This window comes from Sorex araneus, chromosome 1, assembly GCF_027595985.1.
Source record: "Sorex araneus isolate mSorAra2 chromosome 1, mSorAra2.pri, whole genome shotgun sequence".
Taxonomy (NCBI): Eukaryota; Metazoa; Chordata; class Mammalia; order Eulipotyphla; family Soricidae; genus Sorex; species Sorex araneus.
Genome location: NC_073302.1, coordinates 232176665 through 232192372, shown reverse-complemented (window position 1 = coordinate 232192372; position 15708 = coordinate 232176665). Strand labels below are relative to the sequence as shown.

Below are 15708 nucleotides of genomic sequence, written 5' to 3'. Positions count from 1 at the left end.
AGTGATGAAAACAAAACTGAAAGGGAGAAAGTACCGAGGTAACAAAAAGGGACTTTACCACATTGAGACAACGCACAGTCAAACAGCACCAGTGGCACAGAAGCCTTCTGAGGGCTTTAAAAATGGTTCTTGGGTAAACAACTTCAAGACCTGTTATTTGGCCTGCCAGTCCATAGTGTAGTAAACTCAGCAACTTCAGTTACCATTTGTTGTATAAAAATTCATTGTAATATAAAACTACCTTGCATAAAGACTATAAATATACTTCATAATATGCTGACTTCCTAAAATAATGGACTAACATTCTTCTAATTAAGGACATTTACTAATAGGTACACTAGTTTGTCATGGCTTTTTCTATAGTATATTATTGAAATATTTAGCCATTGGCATTTGCAATTGTCTCTATTTCAAAATACACTAGAAACTAAATGTATGTTAATGTGCCACCAGCACTTCATGAAAGATGGTATTTAGGGAAAGAATATGGCTTAAATGTACAAAATATATTCAGTGCTCCAAATTGGTGAATATGTCACTTGTAAATTATATTTGCTAAATCATTTACCATTTACTGTAATCAGTAAAATAAAACTAAAATAGAATGTATTTTAAGGTACTTTTGGAGCAGAGTATTTTTAAAATGTAATCAGAGTGAAGTTGCTGGATTACTTGTATCTGTTGCTGCTGCTGTTGAAAGGCAGAGGAGAGCTGGAATCTCTGCTGAGGAAGGCTTTGCTCAGGTCTGTTCTCGGCAGAGCCAAGCTGAGACAACACTACAGAGAGGAGAAGGGGAAAGCAGGCCAGTCAAAAAGTTTGAAGGCTAACAAGGTTAGAAAAGGACAACACAGAATATGAAATAATAGAAAAGTTATCAGTATGATTAATCTTAAGTATCAAAATACAGACATTTTGGGAGTAAATTTAGTATAGTCTCCTGTTAGTTGAAGGTACTACTGATTATAGAACTGCTGGACATGAAAGGGAAGGGAGCAATGAGTATCCAAAAGCCCTTTAGCCCTCTTTTCTTGCCTATGGATGCTCTTGATAACCAGTTCCATTCTGTCTTTAAGGCTTTCTTACACAATAAGAAATAATGTACTGTCAGATATAGTACACCATTTTACAATACAACTAATTAAGTAGAGGCAGGGGAGAAAGCAAAATTCTCTAAAGCACAAAACTGATACATAAAAATAAGTTACAGTTAGTATCAGACCACTAATAACACAGGTGAACTGAGGCCACATTTTTCCTTTAAGCTGTTGGGTGCATCCTCAGATAAGGAAATTTCTGTCTAAATGTTTTTTAATTCACTCAAAAGTAGCAGCAGGTCTGGAGATAGGAAAATTTGGAAAATACATAATTTGTATAGTGAAAATATGTAAGTTTGAAAATAACAAATGTATCAAATATTTAATTTGGAAATTTACTAGCTCTAAATACCAGTTTATGTAAAACCTTAAAAGACTTCTAAGTTCAGATACTGAGTGTTGAACAGCTCACTGTGGTTGATAGAGCAAAATGTTGACATGCTTAGTATACCGCAATCCTGAACATCTGATTATTGATTTTTAGTTAAATGTAAAGTTACCAACTGGTAAGATAATATTAAAGGTAAGCCTTTGGTTTACCACTTAAACTGTTTCAAGTGTAGCACAATCATTTAGTCATTTCATTTTCTACTAATTATTAAAGTGACATACAGAAGTTAATGCTGCTGACAACTAAGATCTAATTCATGCAATTACAAGTTATCAGTCAGAATGAGACAGAGACTGTGTAATTTAGAAAATGTCTCTATTCAGCAAAGCTTACTGCTTTTATAGTTTCTCATCAAGTATAAGGTGGAAAAAGTAGAAAATTTTGCCAACAAATCGTAACATCAGGAGAAAATGCTGTTAATGTATGGAAACGAAAGCATTTCAAATTAACTATTGTAAATGAAAAATATTCACTAAGCAGTGGGCATATTAACTATAACTGCATTCCTAATTACTCTTTGAAAGAACAGACAGAATAATTAGATACCAAACAAATTACTTACAGCAAACTTAGTTATGGAGATACTCACCAGCTGCCTGTGACTGCATGAAGTTTCCTACTCCAGCAAGATTAATAACAGCAGCATGCTGAGCAGATAAGGCCTGTTCTTGACTTGTTGAACCTTGTTCAGAACCCTAAATGAAAAAACACAATGGGAAAAGTAAATGACTGAAAATTTGTAATTTTTTCTTTATCAGTACAAAAAATACTGTATCTTATAAAGAGAATGTCATAAGGAAAAAAACCTCAATAGCAATTAGAATTATCATAAATTTATTTTTTAAAAAAGAAAGCAATACTTCCCACAATTTGTATGTTAGTTTTTATGATGTATAATTACTATGGTTCCCATAAGGCTTCATCAGATCTATGGTTTTTTTTTCTTTTTTTGCTCTTTGGTCACACGCAACGATGCTCAGGGGTTACTCCTGGCCCTGCACACAGGAATTACTTCTGGCGGTGCTTGGGATGCCAGGGATTGAACTCGGATCAGCCGTATGTAAGGCAAACACTCTACCCGCTGTACTATTGCTCTGGCCCCTGGGTTTTTTTTTTTTAAAGCTAAGTCATTTTGCAATTTAGCAAAAATCTTTACAGTGAGAAATAGGTCAAGAAAAAGGCATACAGGAGCTGGAGAGATAGTTATGGGGATTAAGTTGTCAGCTTGTATCCTAATGACCCTTGTTCAAATTCCCAGCAATACAAATAATCCCTATAGCACTGCAGGGATCACTGCTGACCACAGAGGCAAGAACAGCTTTTGAGCAACACTAGGTGTGACCCATTGTGCTCCCCTTAAGAAAAATGCATTTAGTGTAAAAAATAAAAACACCACCTTATTTGCCAACTGCATGGTTATCTATTAAAATCCCAATCACAAAAATTCCAAGAACTACAAATTCAGTAACATAGTTAACATTAAAAAGTCAATCACAGGGCTGGAGTGACAGCACAGTGGGTAGAGTGTCTGCCTTGCACACGGCCGACCTGGGTTCGATTCCCAGCATCCCATATGGTCCCCTGAGCACAGCCAGGGGTAATTCCTGAGTGCAGAGCCAGGAGTGACCCCTGAGCATTGCTGGGTGTGACCCAAAAAGAAAAAATTAAAAAGAATCACATTTACTCGCTTTTGAAACTAAACTTTCTCCAGCCAATACTTGACTGAAACAATTTTGGAAGATGCACTTATGGGGAACATTTTGTATTTGTTAACTAAGAAATTCTGAAGGTGTCAATCAGCATTTTTTTTATAAGTCCTTCAGATAATTTCAAAGTTTGGAAAAGGTTCAGAAGTAACAAGTGGAGTTTCCTATTCATTGCTCCTTATTTATTCTGTTAAAAAAACTGGCTTTTTAGATCTTCCACTACCCAGTCTTCATGATAATAGGACATCTCTTTCCTAGTGGAGAACAAACAGCCTATATGGGCAGTTAAAATCTGGATTTGTGGGGGCCAGAGTACAGCGGGACAGGGCACTTGCCCTGCATGCAGCAGAACCAGGTTTGATCCTGGGCATCCCATCCAACACTGCCAGGAATAATTCATGAACAGAGTCAGGAGTAACTCCTGAACATTGCTGGGTGTGGCCCCAAAATAAAGCAAAACAAAAAATATCTGGATTTGAATCCCTGCTCTGCCCCTCACTGTTATGGTCATGAGAAAGTTATTATCTGAGGGGTCAGAGTGATAGTACAGTGGATAGGATGTTTGCCTTGCACGTGGCTGACCCGGCATCCCATATGGTCCTCTGAGCAACACCAGGAGTAATTCCTGAACACAGAGCCAGGAATAACTCCTGAGCATTGTCGAGTATGACTCAAAAGCTGTAGCACTGTTGTCCCATTGTTCATCGATTTGCTCAAGCAGGCACCAGTAATGTCTCCACTGTGAGACTTGTTACTGTTTTTAGCACACTGAATATGCCATGAGTAGCTTGCCAGGCTCTGCCATGCGGGCAGGATACTCTCGGTAGCTTGCTGGGCTCTCAGAGAGGGATGGAGGAATCGAACCCGGGTTGGCCATGTGCAAGGCAAACAAACGCCCTACCTGCTGCGCTATCGCTCCAGTCCACTCAAAAAGCTATAAAGAAAAAAACATAGCTTTTTATTTGAATCAGTTTTGTACTTTGAAAAACAGTACAGAGCAATAGTACAGAGGGTAAGGTGCTTGCCTTATGACCAATCCAGGTCCAATCCCTACTACTCCATATGACTATCATCCCCTGACTTTCGTGAAGAGTGATTCCTCACAGGAGAGCTAGGAATTAGTCAGGGTGTGCTCCCCGCGACCCCTTTCCTCACAAAAAGGAAAGGAAAAGCAGAAATGGTATCACCTATTCAGCTGATGTGAGAATTAGAATAGGGTACTTAATAACCAACAGTTACTATCATTAACTATTAAGGAAAAATAACCGAATGGGAAATGCTATTTCCAACTAAATAAATGTTTGTTTTTAAAAAAAAAAATAAACAACCTTTTTGGATCACACCTGGCAATGCACAGGGGTTACTCCTGGCTCTGCACTCAGGAACCACCCCCTGGCAGTGCTCAGAGGACCATATGGGATGCTGGGAATTGAACTCGGTGAGCCGCATACAAGGCAAACGCCCTACCCGCTGTACTATTGCTCCAGCCCCTAAATAAATGTTCTAAAATATGCTTGGAATGTATGTACAATGTTATTATTCTACTGCACAAGATAGGAACATGAGAAACAGGTACCTGCTCCGCTGGCTGTTGAGGACTAGAAGTTGTGGGTTGCTGAGGTTGTTGAGGTGTGAACTGAGCAAGCTGCTGTTGCTGTTGTTGCAGAGTGTTAAAAATCAGTGAACCACCTGGAAGCTATTAAGAATATAAATTAATTAGCTAACTGCATATTGAATTTCTTACTTTACAAATATTTTCCACTATGTATCAGGCATTCCTAAAGGGAAGGAGGACACTGAACAGAAACCAAACCAAAAACATCTGGCCCTTAAATATATGCTTATAAGTGAAAAACCAATATTAATAGTATTATAAACAAAAAAAACAACTAAAACATAAAGATTTGCTTTTAAGCAATTTCTAAATATTATAACTTGGACTGCCAAAGATGTTACTAGTCTGAAATATGAATCTCTGCCTGAAATTAACAATTAGCCTTCAAATTTAGATTCACTGAGTGGGCACCAGTAACATCTCCATTTCTTTTTTTATTTTGAGACTTGTTACTATTTTTGGCATATTGAATATGCCATGGGTAGCTTCCCAGGCTCTGCCGTGAGGGCGAAATACTCTAGCTTGCTGGGCTCTCCGAGAAGGGTGGAAGAATCGAACCTGGCTTGGCTGCGTGCAAGGCAAACACCCTACCGCTGTGCTATCGCTCCAGCCCAAATTTAGATTAAGCTGATTTTATTTAACTGTATATCAATATATTTAAATTTACATCAGTCCAGTATATTATTATAATAAAATGTAGTATGTTACATATCTGTCACATTATATCTAACATAAACAGTATTAAAAGCACTAAAAATATGAACAAAAGCTGGTGTTAATCAGAGCTATCTATTAGGAAAATTCATGCCCCCCAAATTTGTTTCTCAAAAACACAGAAATGCTCAAACTTTGATGTTTATAGTTTGTAAACATTTGCGGAAGCTGAAATTCAAGTTCAAAAGAAAATTAAGCATACAGAAAGCTTCACATTAAAAACTACAATTTTGTTTTCCAAATCCATTAGGTAACAATATATGTCTTTGCTTTTTTTTTTTAATGGGGAGGGGAGTGCATTTTATTCTGTAGGAGTTAAAAGTAAGCTTTGAGTTCATGTAACAGATTTTTAAGTGTGTAACAACTGTTCTTGGGTTAAATTATCTATAACCAGGATAATTCACTGTTTTAAGAAGCAGGTCTCCCAAGAGCTTCTAGGAACCACCAAGACCACCTTGATGGTGCTTGCATGACCAAACAGTGCTGGGAGGGCTCAGGAGATAGTACAGCAGGGAGGGTATTTGCCCTGCATATACCTGCCCTGAATTAGTTCCCCGACATCCTATATGGTTCTCTGAGCAAGCCATGAGTAATTTCTTAGTGCAGAGCCAAAACTAAGCCCTAAGTATTGCAGGGTGTGGCCCCCAAACAAACACAACATAATAGTGTACACCAAAGATAGTGCTGGGAATATAATTACTGGGCTTTGCATAATTAGCATATTATCGCCACAGCCAGCTGAAACATTTCCTGAGACACTGGATAGCTCATTGTTGGGGTGAAATTTGGACATATCATAGGTTAAATGTTCCTTCTTCAGGCAATGAATATGAAATATATTTATGCAGTGACTTCGTGCTTATTAAAATTAGTTTATGCCCTAAGGGGAATCGGGAGTGGGGGACAGGAGCTATGGAGGGCATGCATCTGGCAGTGATCAGGACCCCTTATGTGGTGCTGAAGATCTAAACCAGTTTCAAGACCACAGTCACATACAAGAGAAGCATCTCTGTATTGTCTCTTCAGTCTACTGCACACCTTTTTTTTTTGTGGCCACACCCTCTGTACTATTATTCTGTTCCCTTAATACTGAGAGTGATCTCGAAGAGAAATTCAACAACAAAATGCAGGAGACGGTTAAATAAACCAACGAATGGGCTATATTACAGATAAATTCTCAATCATAAAATGTAAATATGGACAGTTTGCATTTTACATAACAAGTTTAAAGTTTTGGTTCTAATAATTTCCTGATTTTCCTTAATAGCAGGGAAAAAACTGTTTTTGGGTCACATCTGGCAATGCTCAGGAATTACTCATGGCTCTACACTCAGAAATTACTCTTGGTGGTGCTCAGGGAACCATATGGGATGCTGGGGATAAAATCCAGGTTGGCTTAGTGCAAAGCAAGTGCTCTACCCATTATACTATTGCAGAAAAGCTTTATCTGTCAATAAACCAGAGCTCTATCATTGTCTCTAGATCTTTATATTCATAACTTTTTATTTTATAAAAGCTCTCTACAGACAACCACACCCAGCTGTGCCCAGGGCTTACTCCTGGCTCACAGGTCACTCCTGAGAAATAATACAGGGTACCAAGGATCAAACACAAGCCAGCCATGTGCAAGGCAAGTGCCCTACCCATTGTACTATCCTTCCAGCTCCATCTACCCACTAAAAAATATCTACTCAAGCTGACAATCTGTATGTACAAAAATAATACATTAATGTAAAAAAAAACTTCAGCTGACAGAGGAATTATATTCTTTCTACTGTTTCTTCCATAAGAAAATGTTCTTATTAGCAATTGTCAATTTTCCTCAATGGAATAGCTAGTTCTTAAGTAGAATGCTGGAAATGATGAAAAGTTCATAAAATAGACAAGCATTCTTTCCCCTTAAATATATAAAGGTAGCACTCACATAATCATTCATACCTTAGAAGATTCTCAACAGGTCTCAAAATCTCAAATACAAATATGTCAGTTAAAAAACAAACACTGATAATCAAAAGCAATGTTTCAAGGCTTACCTGCAGTAGATTTAAGGGCCTGAGACTTGAAGTGTTTTTTAAACCAAATGGAACACCTATTCAATAAAACTTACGGTTATTACAAGGAATTAAAACTGAGTGTTCTGCAGAGATGTGTTAATTTTCTACTTCCAAAATGTCTACAATTATTTTCATTAATTTTAATACTGAATCTTTAATCATGGACAGTATTAAGGTAAAGCATTATATTCTATATTTCAGACAGAATTCTTTATCACCAGTTTTATTGCTGACCGAAAAAAGTAATATAAAATATAAAAGAGCATGGAAGCTCTGTGAATATAACAAACTTATTATGACAAGAATGGTACCCTCTGAGACCCAGTGTGCTATGTTTTTTTAAAGGTTGTTTATTATCAATAATGCTAAAACATTCAATTGCACATTAAGGAATTGAAACTGAGAAAAAAGTCGCAGTTGAGTTCAGAACTCATCACCCCAAATTTGTACTGTAACAAACAGCACATATTTAAGCTAAAGGTAATACAATTATTTTTTTCTCCAGTCAGCTTTTGGTATACATATAGTACCTGATTTCTTTCATCTTTGTTTTAAATATAAAAATATTTCTGGTTTTGGCTGTAGTTCCTTGGCCTTTCAAAATATGTACATATTTTACTAAATATCTTAGTGGAATACCAATTAAATGTCAATTAAAATTTATCTGATTCTCAAGTCAATTTTTTTTTTCTTTTTGGGTCATATCCGGCGATGCACAGGGGTCACTCCTGGCTCTGCACTCAAGAATTACCCCTGGCGGTACTCAGGGGACCACATGGGATGCTGGGAATTGAACCTGCGTCGGTCGCGTGCAAGGCAAATGCCCTCCCTGCTGTGCTATCGCTCCATCCCATTGTTTTTTTAATAAATCAAAATTGATTTTGATTTTGATTGAAAGGTACTGGAGAAAGGTGTAAGGGGAAAGAGAGATGGTGTTCATGAGAGAACACAGGCTTCTCCAGAGGGGAAAAAGCCTCCAAACAGATTTTACATTGGGGGAGAAAAAAAAAGAGGTGAACCAGGAAACAGGTATTATCACAGCCTTTATAAGAAACTGAAAAAAGCATAATAATCAAACTAAAATATTACAATACTGTAGTCCATTTCAGGGAAACTTACTCATGAAATACTGTGACTTATTCTATAGGTAGATGCTAGTTAGTGAAAGGCTCTTTCATTTCACTTCATCAATTTTTTATAAATATCAACTGAAGGCTGATATTTTCATTACCATTTCAAAATATATAAACAGTTCAAGTGATTTCTTTTTAGTACCAGTTACCATGTAACTGGCAATATTCTAAATTCTACACTTGACTGTATTACCAAAAACTTCTTCCATTAGAACATGATTAACAAGGGAGAGCTAAGAATTAGTAAAACACATAAATGTTGCTATATTTAAATTACATTGTTTTCTCTTTCTTAAAACTCACTTTTAATCATCTGTATTACAGGGTTTTTTTCCCCCCCAAGGTTTACTTCTGGCTCTGTATGAAACAATTACTCCTGGCAGTGCTAGGAGAATGTTATGGGATGCCGAGGTTTGAACCTGGGATGGCCATGTGCAAGGCAAGCATCCTACCCAGTATACTACCATTATGACCTCTAACTGTTTTTATTATATCAAGTTTATTTTTGCACTATATATTTCTTCAGTGTTGGGCTACTCCAAAATAGTGCCATTTAGATTTTAAAAATGTTACATTTCTCAGTGCATGAAATAATATACTATATATAAATAAAACTGCCACTATGCTAACACTAGTGCCACAATAATTTTTAATGTTAAAACAGAGCCCACTACATTGATCTCAGAATATGATTTAAGCATTTCATCTACATTAATCCTCACAACTGAGGTATTTTTACTATCATTCTAATGATGAGGAAAATGAGGCACAAAAAAATTGATGATTACAGTTGCTCAAATGGGATTCAAACTAAAGATAGTCTAGCTTTAGAATCTTTTAGATACCTTATTATGTTACCTTTTCCGCACACAGTATGTTTTCACCTCAAATAGAACTATTGTAACAGTAAGACTTTCATCAAAGTTAAATCAATCATGTTTAAATGGAAAATATAGCTTGTGGAAACCTATATTCCTGCTTACCAATTCCTTGACATAAGTTGTGTGCTAGATGGTCTGAATTAAAGTTATCAGAACTTCATAAATGTTTTTGAAATTAAATACTTGTGACACAACACCTTGTGAAATAAGGACATTCAAAGTCTCAGAGCCATCAAAATGGCATTTTTCTTCAGCATTTACTTTAAATTTTTCACAGGTTATTTCCAATATTCTGACCTGCTTGAGAAGCTGCTTGCATTGCACTAGGCAATGCATTTGGTAGCAGACCTCCTGAGGGTAGAAGGCCACTCAGGTTTATTCCTGCAGGAGTTATGGCACCAGTATTACAGCCCAACATAGGATTTGAACCACTCATCAAAGCCTGAGCTCCACTGTAAGAAAACAAGATAAAGTATTAAACTTGCAGTATATCAAAGGGGGAAAAAAATCAGTCACATATTATTTGATTTAAAAAACTATTAAAACATCACAAGTAGGCATTATTTGTACCTTAAGTTTCAATTTAAGGATCAGTTTCATCTTTATGCTAGAAAATGATGGCAAAATTAGCTAAAATTAAGCACTATACATTTATCAAGGTTCAAAATAAGGATCTATAAAGCATTAATCAAGTGCTTTAACAATGATGAAAGGATGAACAAGAAAATCTATGCTGTTGTAAATGTGTTACAGCAGTGACATCTTAGTGCATGTAATAGATAATATTATCTAACATTAAAACATACTTGTTAATTTTATCCTCATCTAAATTACGTTGTTTCAAGCTTCATTACTGGGTAATTTATTGTTATCTTCAAATAAAGCTTTACTCAAATTGGTTAAAACCATAAAATAAAAATCAGGGTAGCAACACACACTTACCAAACAGAGCCCACTACATTGATGAAGTTAAGTCCAGCAGAGTTTGCCATGACCTGGGTGGCCGTGGTTCCTGTAGTTATAGATGTTACCATGGTGGAAAGAGGAATGGTTGTTACAGGCATTGCCTGGCTCAGAGACCTTTGCTGCTGAGCAAACTGAGTTAACAAAGTGGGCTGAGGGGTGAAGCCTGAATCTTGGGGAGTAGGGGTGGTTGAAGGGGTAATAGGAGTTGAGCTCTGAGCATCAGGAGGGTGTGGGATCGATGAAGGGGTTGGTGTAGGAGTAGATGGCTTAGGAGTTCCAGATCCTGCTCATTGAGAAAAATAAAAATTGCTAGTTTGTTATAAATGGCCAGTCCTTTTAAAATAAGGTTAATGGAATCTTACTTAGCACTGACAAGTTGTCCTAGTTTTTAAGAAGCAGTTAACTGCAAGTGTTAATTTCTACACATGATACATGAGTGTTGCTACACTCAATTACAATTAAGGATGCAGTATATCACCTAAAAATCCCATCAAAGATTAGCTATTACAGTAACAGTAAAAAGAGACATTTGTATTCTACCACAATACCCATTTAAGTTAGTTTCTCACATGCTACCTTTGGCCTAAAAAGTTTAAAAAGAATTCAAATTACTTGTTAACTACTATTCATTAATTTAGGACTTCATTTAAAAATATTGCTTATTTTCTGTAACGGACTGAGATAAATTCTGAACATATTTAATAAATTACATATGGTTAACAATTATATTTGGCACCTAAATATACATGTTTAATTCCTAACACATCAAGTGTATCCTGACAAACAAGTTTACAAAACACAGTAATTAAGAAAATATTTAATAGATAATACTGCATCTTTAACAGTAACTGTGTACTTCTGTTTTAATGTAGAATGTATAGAAAATCTGTTGTGAATGAAATATGCACAGTTTATCAACTTTAAAAAAAAACAAAAACAAAAAACAAAAACCAAAAAAATAAAACCAAAAGCTCTTGAGGTGTTTTCTTTTTTAGCTTTCATGTCCTGCAGAAAGAAAGGAAAGAAATGTGAATGTCCAGAAGCTGTTACTCAACCCTTTAACTTAAAGTAACAATTGTGTGCAGTAGATTAACATAATCCATACCCACAACATAAGAAGTGTGAATAAGACTTTAAGGAAATTTATAATTTTTTCTTTGTGCAAAACAAGAAGGCAGAAAAATTACACCTTTTGAGCTATCAAGATGAAGATGTTTATCTCTAATGCAAAGACCACCCTATCACTGTGCAGTGTACTAAAACTTTCAGCACACATTAGATATCTCTTAAAAAAAAATCTAAAAAACTGGAATGCTTTTTTTTGGTAAATTGGTTACTACCTCATATTTACTACTTTAAATTCTCCCAAACTAAATGCTAGAATTTTTGTATAAGTCTATTTGATGTTAAAAAAAAAGTATTCACTAACAAAAATTACATTTTTAATATCTGTAGAATGCATGATTGTTACCACAGTTTAGTAAACTGACAATAATTTATAAGAGTGTAGGAGTGTTTTTGAAAAATCAATTTTCAGTTTATTGTATCACCATCTTGGAAAGTGGTTGGCTTCTTATACATGCAAAGACCGGACTGCAGCAACAACTCTTAGGACTTATATATATATATATATTTCTGTATAGTTTACATAAAATGTAAAATGATCCTAGGGTACACTGAAATAAAAAGTATTTTGGAATCTTATTGCCACAAGTATCAGATTAATTTTTCTAGGAGATGTGTAGACTGCAAGTCTATAAATAAAAAGGTATATACAAAGAGCATACATAGATACAGAAAAACAAATACAATTACAATAAACACGTAATACATACAATCAACAAGAGATTTGCCTGCATCTTCTCCAAATTACACATTTTGGGTACACAGTACATTCAGATTTCACTATTCCACTGGTCAAAAAAAACAAAAACAAAACCAAGAACAAACAACGCTATCATAAAAAACACTAATATAAAGTTTTATGAAGAGTTTGTGAAAAATTTAAGTTATCACTCACTTTGTGATGAGCTGGCAGGTGACAAGGCAGCTGGAGAGAGCATACTAACTTGACTGAGATCCACAGATGACTTCCGAGAAAGACTTGGTGGCTTAGAAGCAGGAGGAGGAGTTGGAGATTTAAGAAAGCTGCTGACCTGTTGTGGTGTAAAATAGTTACCTGGAAGAGAAATGTAAAAGTTATTTCAAAGATTTATAATTAAAAATTCTGAAGTGTGAAAACTAATACATGAATAAAACTTTAGATATTAGAATCATATTTTTCTCATATGGAGAAAATAAAAAAATTATACCTGTAGAACTATTTCCTGAGCTTGAGGGAAGCTTGATTGGTGGAGGTCGATGTTTCACTCCTTTCCCCAATACTGAAGACTGAACTGACACAGTCTCAGGCTGCTACGAGAGGGTAAGTAAGTATACTTGTTAAAATTTAGGTCAAACCAGAAACTTATCACTGCCACTGTCATCCCGTTGCTCATCGATTTGCTTGAGTGGGCACCAGTAATGTCTCCATCTTGAGACTTGTTATTGTTTTTGGCATATCAAATACGCCACGGGTAGCTTGCCAGGCTCTGCCGTGTGGGTGAGATACTCTTGTAGCTTGCCAGGCTCTCCGAGAGAGGCGGAGGAATCGAACCTGGGTCGGCCGCGCGCAAGGCAAATGCCCTAGTACTGTGCTATTGCTCCAGCCCACCAGAAACTTATGTTAATACTATTTTAACTTGCTAAAGTATCTGATTAAAATTTTAAGGTACTCTGAGTACTCATAAAATGAATACAGATTTTACAGAACACAATTTCAGATAAGAAAATCCATGGAAAAAAAGGTTGTAATACAGAGTTGAGGAGATAGCTTGATGAGCTGGAGTATATTTTATATGCAAAAAGCCTGGGTTCCAGCCCCAGCACCACAGCTCCCTGAGCACCTCCAGGATCAGCCAAAGAGCATTATGCCAGGAGGGACCTGAATATTAAATAAGTATGGTCCTCAAGCCAAAAAAAAGCAAAAAACTATAATATACATAAGATTTCTAAGTAACAGGATAGTAAGAGTTTGAGTGAGAAGAAAGGAATTAATACAAAGGCTAAATTTCCACCACAAAATATTTTCCAGGCAAAAAGTAATGTTAAACCATCTAAAACAGTATATTCCAATGTTCATTAAACTTTTCTGTGCATATTTTTAAATTTTCCATTATAAAGCGTTGATGAAGTAAAAATAATTAGATACAAAAACTAATAGCACATGTACATACACAATAAGCAAACACAAATTTAGCATGCACATACACACAATACACATTAGGCACACACAAAAAAAGCATGCACATACACACAAACGCATAGAGCACAGAAGGTAATGCACATGTTTGTGAGGATGCAAGCACAAACACAGATACACATACACAAAATCAACCAAACTCACTTCCGTTTCTTTTCCTGGGGAAAGTTGACTGAGGCTGGTAGAGCCACTGGAGCTGTGTGACATCTTAACTGGACATTTTGCCTCATTTTGAACCAATTCTTGGTATTGACTAACTACCCTAAAAAAAAGTTGGAAACAGATATTAGTAAAAACATTATGTAATAAAAAAAAAGCGTTCCATTAAAAATAACATAAAATTAGAGATCTACAATGGCATGCCCACATTTTATCCTAGTTATCCAATTAAAAGATATTTTGCTTCTACTACAGAAGTTACAGTAGCTACTTAATCATTAAGCAGTTAAAAATATTCATTTTCATTTCTATTCTAATTACAATATTACTGAGAAAATATCTTTCACATGTTGATTTTCATAACTCTACCTAAACATTTTCTAGGAATACCTATGAAATAACTATACCAGTTTGACTTCAATCGATTACTCACTATCCTGCAAGAATTTTTCATATTTACATAATTTATAGTAAAGAAGCAAGTTATTCTTACCTTTCAGCATCAGTCTTTGATCCAATAACAAACCTGAAAATGTTTTAAAAAAGGAATACAAAATTTAGATACTAGTTGTCTTTTAAGTGAGAATTATTTTAAAAGGTTCCAATTTTTTCAATGAGTTATTTTATAAACTGACTTAGAATCCACCAAGAGAATATGACAATCTAACAAAATACACAGAAACATATGAAATAGCTGAACTAAACTTTAAATGACTAAGCAATGAAATGATCCTGTGAATGATTTGGCTCACGTAAGGCAAATTTATTTTGGCACTGGGCTTAATTAAAAACAAATCCTGGGTTGAGAGGTGTTTATACATTCTAACAAGCATCTGCCCTATATTAATATTCACTGAATTACATACAAATAAGCAATGCTCTGATTTTCCTTTAACTTTGGAAGTAACTATTACATTCTAAGATTCTTAAATACATTCCAGGATTTTATAAAATATTTTATACAAGCACCAACTCAAATATCCATCAATCTCTCTAAAGTCACACATATATAATTTCTTAATATTAAAATGAGTTTTACTTAATTACCAATTTGAATGATCATCTGTGGAAGAGCTGAAATATAAAATGTAAAAAAAAGAAAAAAATTTGGTTACAACTCAAATCTTACCTTCATACTTAATTTATTAACTTGATAAGAATGATTACATAGAGATAAAGATGCATAATGTGATTCCTCCGCATAAAAAAGTTAATTTTCTCGTCAAACAAATATAATCAAGTGGACTTTTTTTGTGGGGGGGAGGGGTCAGCAGTGCTCAGGGGACCGTATGCAATGCATAAGGCAAGTTCCTGACCTGCTAAACTCTCTCAGGCCCCTCAAATGAATCTCTCGCCCCTTAAGTGGATTTTTTCATCAATTTTTTGTTTTGTTTTTTTGAGACAAACTCGGTGGATGTCAGGAGTTACTCCTGGCGAAGTTGCTTGGGTGAGCTGTGGCAGGGATCAAATCCTGGGCTCCAGCATGCAAACCATGTTCTGCAAAACCTGGCCCTTGAACCGGTTTTTTAAAAAATGAGATATTACCAATTACAAATTGGTAATTACCAATTACCAATATTACCAATTACAAATAAAGAAAAAGTCACAAACTTAGATTTTTAAAGGGAAGAGTTTATATCAGTAATCATTTTATCTTGTCTTTCTACTTAGTACACAAAAATTCAAAAACTGAA

General features: G+C 35.4%; 1 protein-coding gene across 15 annotated transcripts in view; it reads right to left on the bottom strand.

Annotated features, from left to right (window-relative positions):
* The window catches only part of SUPT20H (SPT20 homolog, SAGA complex component), a 32530-nt gene that overhangs the window by 530 nt on the left and 16292 nt on the right, over positions 1 to 15708 (bottom strand). For 6 of the 15 annotated variants that reach the window (XM_055133771.1, XM_055133796.1, XM_055133790.1 and 3 more), the window contains exons 15-25: positions 15062 to 15088; positions 14508 to 14540; positions 14000 to 14117; positions 12867 to 12969; positions 12575 to 12733; positions 10531 to 10837; positions 9886 to 10040; positions 7554 to 7609; positions 4768 to 4887; positions 2075 to 2180; positions 673 to 776 (exon numbers count right to left, since the gene is read on the bottom strand). In XM_055133771.1, the coding sequence (XP_054989746.1) occupies positions 673 to 776; positions 2075 to 2180; positions 4768 to 4887; positions 7554 to 7609; positions 9886 to 10040; positions 10531 to 10837; positions 12575 to 12733; positions 12867 to 12969; positions 14000 to 14117; positions 14508 to 14540; positions 15062 to 15088 (1288 nt within the window). The remainder of the gene's footprint in view (positions 1 to 672; positions 777 to 2074; positions 2181 to 4767; positions 4888 to 7553; positions 7610 to 9885; positions 10041 to 10530; positions 10838 to 12574; positions 12734 to 12866; positions 12970 to 13999; positions 14118 to 14507; positions 14541 to 15061; positions 15089 to 15708) is intronic. The other 9 variants (XM_055133808.1, XM_055133822.1, XM_055133816.1 and 6 more) reach the window with 4 other exon arrangements.